This window comes from Sturnira hondurensis, unplaced genomic scaffold (assembly GCF_014824575.4).
Source record: "Sturnira hondurensis isolate 20B ecotype Veracruz unplaced genomic scaffold, ASM1482457v3 Scaffold0004136, whole genome shotgun sequence".
Lineage (NCBI taxonomy): Eukaryota > Metazoa > Chordata > Mammalia > Chiroptera > Phyllostomidae > Sturnira > Sturnira hondurensis.
The window spans coordinates 43,520,045-43,530,740 of NW_028076767.1; the positions used below are offsets into that span (position 1 = coordinate 43,520,045).

At 36.5% G+C, this 10,696-nt stretch overlaps 1 protein-coding gene across 6 annotated transcripts in view; it reads right to left on the reverse strand.

Moving 5' to 3' along the window:
- The window catches only part of DYNC1I2 (dynein cytoplasmic 1 intermediate chain 2), a 52,634-nt gene extending 42,316 nt beyond the window's left edge, over nt 1-10,318 (reverse strand). For 2 of the 6 annotated variants that reach the window (XM_037044467.1, XM_037044466.1), the window contains exons 1-3: nt 9,909-10,284; nt 8,631-8,747; nt 4,013-4,130 (exon numbers count right to left, since the gene is read on the reverse strand). In XM_037044467.1, the coding sequence (XP_036900362.1) occupies nt 4,013-4,130; nt 8,631-8,738 (226 nt within the window). In that variant the 5' untranslated portion in view covers nt 8,739-8,747; nt 9,909-10,284. Of the gene's footprint in view, nt 1-4,012; nt 4,131-8,630; nt 8,748-9,908 lie in introns of all 6 variants that reach the window. The other 4 variants (XM_037044463.1, XM_037044462.1, XM_037044465.1 and 1 more) reach the window with 4 other exon arrangements.
- Between the last annotated feature and the right edge of the window lie 378 nt (nt 10,319-10,696).

Below are 10,696 nucleotides of genomic sequence, written 5' to 3' on the forward strand. Positions count from 1 at the left end.
AAAGAAGAAATACTATTTTGACTAGCAAATTGCTTTTGTTTCTTTTTATTTTTTAAAGATTTTATTTATTTCTTTTTAGAGAAGGGAAAGGAGAGAGAAAGAGAAGTATCAATGTGTGGTTGCCTCTCACATGGCCCCCACCGGGGACCTGGTTCACAACCCAGCATGTGCCCTGACTGGGAATCAAACTGGCGACCCTTTGATTTGCAGCCATGCTCAATCCACTGAGCTATGCCAGCCAGGGCTGCTTTTGTTTCCTAATAAAATAAAATCCAGATAATAAACTATCACATTAATCAATTTATTCTACCCAACTGGTAAAGACTCGTGCTACAGATTGACAATATGTTTTCATCTCTGTACAAGATGGATAAAACAATAGTTACACATACAGAGATTCACTTTACTTTTTCAATCATCAGTGTTTAAGAACTCCCCATTTGATACACTAAGATTTTATTTATCTTTAGAGAGAGGGGGAAAGAGGGAGCAAAACATGAGTGTGTGAGAAATGCACGGATCTGCTGCCTCTCCTAAGACTCCAACTGGGGACCTGGTCCTCAACTGAGGACCTGACTGGGAATTGAACCAGTGACCTTTTGGTTTGCAGGCCGTTACTCACTCCACTGAGCCACACTAGCCAGAGCTGATATACTATGTCTTGCATACTGTGTTTAAAATTAACTTTCTTAAGACTTACCACTTATATTCATTTAAAAAACAAACAAACAACGAAGCCATAGTGGAAATTTCCACTATGCATTTCCCTAAACTTTAACAAGATTTTGTTGTTGCTTTTAAAGCAAAATAGCTTTTATTTGGCCTTACCAGCTACAAAGACAATTGACTTACAGCAACTGAACAAACATTGAAGCGTCTAGCCTGTGCTGGGCACCAGGGATAAAAATGTAATATGTTAACCCAACTCCCAAGGACCTTTGTCAAAAAGTAGTCAAATGACCAAATAAATAAGGATCTACCAGTGAAGAGAAGCTAAGAGGTTTTCTTAGCTATACTGTTTTTTAAAAAAGCAAATTATTTTGGGGAGAATAAAAGAAAAGAAAAACAAATCCATTTTAATAATAGATTGATGGTTTTTAATAAATCTTCTTGAGTATCCTAGCAGTATTCTTATATAATAAAAATATTTAATAAATTTAGTTTGTATTGAAAAGAACAAATATCCATCTTGGGTCCTGAGACAAATGTATTTTTTACTGTGAATTACTATCAAAAGAGTTTGATAGTCACTGCCTACATGTGTACCCTGTATTTCTCAGGCCCAGTTTAAATAAATAATGGAAAGATTTTTAGGCATTGGTCAAAGAACAAAAGGTGGAAAACCACACAACTCATTTAATGAAGTTAGTATAACCATTATAATAAAACCAGACAAAATACAGTAAAAAGAAAAAAAATGAGTCTTTTGAGCACAGATGAAGAATTTCAAAATAAAATACTAACAAATGAATCTAGCAATATATAAGAAAAATAGTATCTCATAACTAAGTTGGGTTTATTTCAGAATATAAGCATGTTTTTATATTAAAAAATAGACCAATATAAATCATTATATTAATACATTCAAAGGAAAAAACCTATTTTCATCTCAAAATAAGAAGAGGTCTATGAGTTTATGTAAATATATTGGCAGTTTTAAAGAATGTCCACAAATTCTATGTGAATGTGGGATGGATTTAGTGACTGTCTTCCAATGGACAGAATGTGGCACACAATGATGCTCTGGGACTTTCAAAGGTAAGTCAAAAAAAAGACTGTTTCCTCCTGGCCCTTGCTTTCTTAGATTGCTCACTCTAGGAGAACCCAGCTGACATGCTGCAAGGATAGCACGCAGTTCTGTGGAGCAGCCCACACGGAGAGGAATTAAGCTCTCCCTCTAACAACCAATACCAACTTGCCAGCCGTGGGAGTGAGCCATCTTGAAAGCAAATCCTCTGGCTCCAGCCAAGACTTCAGATGATTACAATCCTAACATCTTGACTTCAGCCCCATGAGAGGCCCTAAGCCAGAACCACTGAGCTAAGCAACCATTACATTCCTAACTGGCAAAAACTGTGAGAGACAATAAACGTTTAATATTTTTTAAAAAATGATCTAAGAAGAAATAGAAAACTCAAAGACTATAACCATAAAAAACTTGAAATTTCATAAAAACAACAACAACAAAAAACAACTGTGTTGTTAACCATCCCCTGGGGAAAAGGTCATAATCCCAGGTAGCTTTACAGTTCAATTTCATCAAGTTTTTAAGGAACAGGTAATATCTACATTTTATAAATGGTCCTACTGTACAAAATAATAAAAGGGAAAGCTATCCAATTTATTTTAAACCGTAACAGAGTAGCCACTGAACACGGACAGTATAAGAATATTATAGGCAAATTTCACTTATGAGTATACACACAAAAATCCAAAATAAAATATTAGCTAATCTACTTTTAAAACACACATGCACACACACACACACACCCCTTATCTGCCACCCACTGGAGGTAACTACTAGTAATTAAAATGAAAAGAGTTAAGCATGTCTCCTGCTTTTCTAACAGAAAATGCAGTTACAGTAGTCAAGCTGCCCTATTTGCTGAAGGAAAGCTCCCCTTTGAAGAATGAGACATACAGCACAATGTCATGTATGCATATAAAACACATAGACACTTAGATATATGAAACCCTGAAAAATGTAAACACATGTAGTACAGATCAAAAAGGGGTATGTTACAAATGCAAAAGCACTTAATGCAGGACTGGGAAGAAGAATTAAATTGGAGATAGTGTGTAAGGGAAAAACACAGAGACAGACATATGTACACAGCAAAAGGACAATCTGCCAAGAAGTGATGATTGGAGGTGGGCCATAAATTAATTATGAGCAAGTGGATTCAGTGAAACCAATATCCTAAAAAAGAACAGAAAAGAGAAGGAAATCCTACAGGGGACAAACAAAAGCCAGTGGCTCAGAAAAAAATGATTACCCAAAGACTATACAATTAACAAGCAACTTGGTATTTTTAAAACAAGATAACAGTGTCCTGATTAATTTACTTTTATGCAACATAAGCTTATTAAACAAAGATGTAAACATTAATGTATTTCGATCTTCACAATCTACCAATAAGGAAAAGGCAAATAAGCTGAAAGAAGTAACAATGAAGCAGACCATGAGAGCAACCAGCTTTTCATCTTCACGTCTTTTAGAGATAGCAGCTCTAGGGACAGTTTTGTTGTAGTTTCAAAACAGGTACACAGCAGTTGCTATCTCTAGTATTCATTCCCTGGACTACCTGAAATTAGCCTTCAAGCTAACCCTGAAATTGTAGGTCCCTAAGTGACAAGAGCCATGTCAAACTAACAATACTAGGTTTAGCTTTTATACCAAGCTCAAAATTATTTTAAGCAAGCATTTAATGCTTTTTGATATGTAACTACATTGTCCCCAGTACCTCCTATTTCAGCTTTTTGGTCTAGCACTGCTATCACAATGAGTCTACAAGAAGAATGAGACAAAGTCAGATCACTGCCAAAATAATGTACCAATATTATTTCCCTTATTAGCATGGACAGCAAAAGGCTATACGCTTCTCCTCCCACTCCTGTACCTTTGAAAACTAATTGATTACACCTCTGTCTATAGAGAGGAATATAGAGTTAAAATCAGGAATCAGTCATCTTTGAGCGTAATACAGTATGGCATAGAAAACTTGTTCAACAAATGTTTATTGAAATAAATGACTGATTTAATTAAAAAGTCAATTGGTGGTTTGTATATGTTAATGAACATAATTAACCTTGCAGTTCTTTTGAACAAACAAAATAACCAAATATTAGCACATCTGAAAAAGACAATTTCAAATAAATTGTAAGATCAGTAATTTTTTAGATATATGAATAAGAAAAATATGCAAAATATATTGTCAACTCATCCATCTCAGGTACATATGAGCTGAATAGAATACTTGTCTCTTATAAATGGATATATTCTTATCCTTACCAATGGGGGATTCTGGAGTTAGTCCCATGCTTTGAAGCAATGCTTCAGCTTCTCTTCTTTTTTTTTCTAGATCTGATTCTTCTTGCACAAGAGCAACTGCTTCCTTCTTCTGATCAGTCTAAATTTTTTAAGTTAAAAACTTAAGTTTACATACAGTATTCAACATGTCTGTTTATAAAAAAAGGATTTTGATTACACATTATACTCATTAAATGAAAATCATTCTCAATAGAATTCCAGTAAGTAATTTCCAAATGACATGTACTAAATTGACCCATTTGTATATGTAATCACAGAGCTCCCACAAGAAAATTCTTTATATGTAAATTCTAAAAGTACAGTCAACTTCTAATTATCTACAGCATTAAATTGCTATCCAGTTAGGAATTGTGAAAATCTCCCCCAGTGGCACAAAAGCTTAAATATAAGTATCACACTGCTATGGGGAAAAAAGATGGATTTTTTAAAAAACTTTATTAAAATTTATTTTTAGAGAATGGGCAAAGAAGGGAGAAAGAGAAGGAGAGAAAAATCGATGTGCCAGAGAAACACTGATTGGTTGTCTCTTGCACACCCCCAATAGGAGACCTGGCCTGCAACCCAGGCATGTGCCTTGACCCACACCCAACCCATTGAACCGCACCAGTCAGAGCAAGATAGAATTATCTAAAAGATAACACATTTAAATGAAAAAAGTATGAGTACCTCAAACTTCTGTATAAAGTTCCATTGTACTGATGCAACTTTATGTAAGGATGTATTTAAGAAACACATCTGAAGAAAAGCTTTCTAAAATTTTTTAAGCTAAGGTATTATGTTTATGATAAATATGTGGTTGGATTTGGTAAAAAAATCACTTTTGCACAGTTCTAAACATTTTTTAAATTAAACTCTTGCCAGCTTTTATTGTAGAGATTTACAGTTTTAGCAAAATTCCAGTTAAACTACATAAGCTTCAAACCCTGGGTGGTGTGGCTCAGTGGACTGAGTGCCAGACTACAAACCATGGGGTCGCTGGTTCGATTCCCATTTGAGGCACATGCCTGTGTTGCAGGTCAGGACCCCAGTAGGGGCTGCTCAAGAGGCAACCACACACTGATGTTTCTCTCCCTCTCCTATTCCCTCCCTCACCCTCCCTAAATATAAATAAGAAAAAAATCTTTAAAAAATTTAACTAGATAAGCTTCAATATTTTCATTCCATCCAAAAGTAAAATCCTTAAGGAGAAATTTAAGCCTTCAAGAGAAAAGTTCTATATATACAGTAGTGTCCCCTTATCTGCTATTTCACCTCCATGGTTTTCAGTTACCTTTGGTTAACCTTGTTCTGAAAATATTAAATGGAAAATTCTAGAAATGAATACTTTATAAGTTTTAAGTTGCATGCCATTCTGAGTAGCATGATGAAATCTTGCTCTGTCACACTCTGACCAGCCTGGGATGTGAATCATTTCTTTGTCCAGCATATATGCTAACCACCTGTAAGTCAGTAACTGTTTCAGTTATCAGATCTACTATTATGGTACTGAAGTGTCTGTGCTCAAGAAACCCTTACTTTACTTAATAATGTCCCAAAGTACAAGAGTAGTGATGCTGGCAATTCTGACATGCCAAAGAGAAGCCATAAAGTGCATCCTTTAAGTGAAAAGGTGAAAATTCTCAACTTTAAATAAAGAAAAAGAATTATATGCTGAGGTTGCTAAGATCTACAATAAGAATGAATATTCTATCTGTGAAATTGTAAAGGAAAAAAATCTGTGCTAGTTTGCTGAGAAAACACATTCACATAACCTTTATTATAGTATATTATTATAATCCACGTAGTGCGTAACATTTCAGTCAACAATAGACCGGATATACAACAGTGGTCTTATAAGATAATAATGGAGCTGAAAAATTCCTACCTCCTAGCGATGTCAAAGTGCAATGCATTAAGCAGGTGTTTGTCGTGATGCTGGTGGAAACAAACCTACTATGCTATCAGTCTTATAAAAAAAGTACAGCACATATAATTATATAGAGTACATAATACTTGATGATAATAAATTACTGTAACTCATTTACATATTACTATACTTATTATTTTAGACTGTACTATTTCTACTTATAAAAAATAAGTTTACTGTAAAACAGCACATGTATTATGCTGGCAGCAGCCTCATACATTTCATTTATTATGTGTTTACATGTATGTACTGTGCTGATTCAATGTCATTTTGTTTTATACAGTAACATGTTGTGCAGGCATGTGTCCCAGGAGCAACAGGCTATACCATACAGCCGAGGTGGATAGAAGGCTACACCACCTAAGTTTGTGTAAACACCTATGACAGTCACACAAGGACAAACACGCCTATGACAAATTTCTCAGAACATATTCATGTCATAAAGTGGGGCCTGGCTGTATTAGCTGTTGCTATGCCTAATTTACAAATTAAACATTATCATAGGAACATATGTATAGAGAAATCATAGTATTTATAGGGTTCGGTTCTATCTGGGGATTCAGGTTTCCACTGGGGTTCCTGACCTTATCCTTCGCAGATGAGGAATACTACGGTATACCTCAAATGCCTCATTCAACAAGACAACTATTACTCATACAACTGTCTGCAGTGAATTTTGTCAGTCATAATTTTCTATACCATTTTAACTTTAAAAAATTCATCAGAAAATTTCATCAAAATGGCCAAATAGGCTATAATATAAAACTGACAATTTGTGTAACAACATATTAGTAGACTCATTAATACTATTATCTCTTGTAATGTTTCATATACTTTAGATGTATAAATCATGTAATAGATATCCCTTAGAGGCCACTTATGGTCATCCTTAGAAAACAAAAACCAAATTTGTGCTCAGCTCTAAAGGGCTTAAAGCTATAGATACTACTTTGTAATGGCTCTGCTGGTCTGACTCATGTTTCTGCCATGAGCTTTTGAAGAAATAACTAACTTAAACCTCCAACTCTCTCATAATAACGTATCACAGAAAGGTGGAGAACACACTAGAAAAATCCCTCAATTACAGGCATTGACAACATCATTGCAATGCCACATACAAATTGTATCTTTGATTTTTCTACTACTAATTTTTATTTTTTCCCTAAGAGATTCCTGTTAATCTTGCCATTGTTTAGGCTATCACATCAGAAAACTTGGAACTAATGTCACACTTAGAACAAATTATCTTACACTGGCCATTAAAAACATATCTGTGATGAAAGAATACAAACTTTACCTAAAGAGCTTCTGTGGGGATAAATGTACATTTCAACAGAGAAGTAAGTAAAATATCTCCAACTTAGGGTCAATAAACATTTTCCGTACATGATTAAATTGTGATGCCAAAAATCAGAAGATATAAGTACCTGGTCTACCTTTAGGATATAGCAAACCCTTTACTTAGTAAAAATATTTCAATGACTAACTCATGATAAAGGGGATAAAAACAAATCCCTTAATTACATAATTTCTTTGCCATCAATACTATCTTGACAAATTATTAGCGGTTCACACTAGTAAAATATTATTAGCAGTTCATACTAGTAAGTCCAAAATCCAAACTAAGTTATGATACTGTATATGCCATGTTTTATGAGCAGATGCCCCTTACTTTTTATATAATAAACATATTCCTAGAAAACTATTGGGTTGGCCAAAAAGTCTATTACATTTTTTCTGTAAAATAGCTCTACTAGTGCTTAGTTGTCTTTAACTTCATTTGAAAGTTCTGTTAGATTGTATCATGACAGCTGTCATATGGGTTTGCATGGAAAAAAAAACTTATCAAAATTGGTGAGTTTTTACTCAGCCATTTCAATATTAAAGATGGAAGAAAGTATGTAACATTTTCAGCATATTATGGTTTATTATTTCAAGAAAGGTAAAAAAGCAACTGAAATACAAAAAGGATTTGTGCAGTGTATGGAGAAGTTGCTATGACTGATAGAAGATGTCAAAAGTAGTTTGCAAATTTTCTTGGTACTATGGACCTTTTGGCCAAATAATTCTTTGCTGTGGGGCTGTCTTATGCATTGGAAGGTGTTTAGCAGCACCTCTGGCTTCCACCCACTAGAAGCCAATAGAGGGAGATAGCCCACATACTCAAAATATCCAAATCACTAAAGTTATTGATGAAAATGAAAAATGTGTCTTATTTTATAGAAAAAATGCAACAGACTTTTTGGCCAACTCAATAATTATGTAAGCTGAACTTTAATAAATCAAATCTTAGAAATGCATCAATCTACATGAAATATTTTTTATTTAGTAAAAAACCTCATATTTTAATTGATCAATTTTATCATTTTCAGTACTATCTGGGGTTTCGGGCATCCACTGGGGGTCTTGGGCCCTTATTCCTCACAGATAAGAAGGGACTACTGTGTACTTCAAATGCCTGTATCGACTAGATACCTATTACTCTAGCTACTGTCTACAATGAATTTCATTAGTCATACCCAGTTTCTTTACAGTAAAATTCACCCATAGCACTGTATTTTACAGTCACAACCCCTGGATTTTTTAACTATTCTGAAAGCTTTACATAAAGGTTAAGTAATTGAAATAAAATGCAATTAGTTTATATTGTTTATTTTTAAAAATCATACATACTTCCTTTTTTTTTCTTTCTTCTTCTTTTCTCTTCTTTTCCTCTCTGATTTGGGCTAACCGTTGCTTCTTACGTTCCAACTCTGCCTTTAATTCACTTTTGTCCGACATGTTTGTGACCTTAAGAAGCATATAATCATATGCAATCATTGTTACACTGGTAAAAGCAGCACTCTTTTTAAAAATGTCTTCAAGATTATAAACAAAGGTGTATAAGAAATATTCAGAGTTGAACCTGAAAATGTAAGAAGGACTGAGGTGCAATTGGGGGTAAATGTGTCATTACAGAGATTACTCATCTTTAAAAACAACAGAGAGCACTTCGTGAGCTCACGTGTGTATAGAAATAAAATGTATTAAGGAATTAAAATACAGGACGAGGTAATGCAAAGAGCAGAAGGGAGGTACAGAAAAAATATTCAGAGTATTCAGTTGAACATAGTAGATAGCACACAGCTCTTCAACCTACAAATGCCCAAATGTAACAGAGTATCTCTGGCTTTTAAAACAGAGCATATGGGTTGTCATTAAGATCCTTAACTTAAGCTGTATGATACAGATCAAATTACCTGAGTTTTCTATTCATTCCCAGGAATTTAATAAAAACAATGTGCAATCAGATATAAAACTGCTGTAAATTCTAAAAGCGCAATGTAATAGTAATAGTTTAACAAGCAAAGCACAAAATAACCATCATTTACTATCAAACGCACTTAGTTACAGTAAATACATGTTTAGTCAAAGCCCCTGAACAAAGCCTGACCGGCTTAACTACATAAAGCTGATCGGCCCCGCTCGTCTTCACAGAAGCCTGAGCCCTAAAGACTAACAACGCACATGTTCACTTTCTTAACACTCGACGGAAGATGGCTCTGGAATTTTGTGCTACACCTCCGCACTTGGGTACTTTCCAACACAAACAGTGAGGGAAAACGCTGTCATGCAAGTAGTAATGACTTTTATTTATAAAATGGAGCAAGGCGAAAAGGAGTCACTTCTCCCCTGGGGTCACCACCAAGAGGGCGCGGTTCTGGAAGTGGTCCGGAGGAGGGGACCAGAGCGCCCTGGACAGGCTCTCCGAGCCACCGCAGAAAGATCAAGAAGGTAAGAGCGCAGACCCATCTCCCTGGCCTTCCTGAGTCACCGCACCTGGCTCGCCCCGCCTCTCCTTCCCCGAGCCGGCCCAGGCGGCAGTGTCAGCAGGAACTCCCAACCGCCCTTTGAGTCCCGATGTGAGACACAGCAGACAGGGGGGCCTGGAAGTAAGGACAGTCAACCCACCTGTCAGGTGGCGGGACGGGGGAGAATCCGCCCGCCTGCAACTTCCCGGTAACGTCCCTCTCCTTCACCCACAAGACCAACTGTCGCCGCCACTACCTCGGGGGCTACCAGAAGCACACAAAGAGGGACGGGCGGTGGCTGCTACGGCAAGTGCTTAGGGACAAATGGCTTCAACAGAAAAGAGGTCGCTCTCAAAAAGAGAGGGTGGGGCCCTGCTGAGGGGAATTGTAGTCCCTCCGTGACTTACCTGTGTAAAGCAGAGGCCAAAAGATGAGACAAAGGAGTCGGTCAGTCCAAGGGCCCGAAGTGTTTTCGCTTTGCCCCAACCTGGAAGACTATTGTTAATACCCTCGCACTCAATAAGCACCACCACCCTGGTCATACGCGACCGGGGAGAACTACATGCCCCATTTCCAAGAGAAACTTGCGTGAGACGAGCGATGTATTCTGGGAATTGTGGTTCATGATAGTCGCAAAGCGTTCTGGGACATGTAGTGTTTCTTAGTTTTGGGTTCCCGCTCCCTGATGCCTTCTTCCTTCAAAACTCCTGTTAGACAGGAAGCTAAACAACAAAACAAACAAGCAAGCAAAATATAACCAAAGACACTGAAATAGAGAACAGGCTGACAGTGACCAGAGGGGAGAGGGGAGGGAATTTCAGGGGAAATAAGGGAGGGATTTAGAGGAACCTATATAAAGGATACATGGACAACAACTGAGAAGGGTGGAAATGGGAGGGAGGGGGGAGGATGGGGGGTGGGATGGGATGGGAGTAATAGACAGAAAAC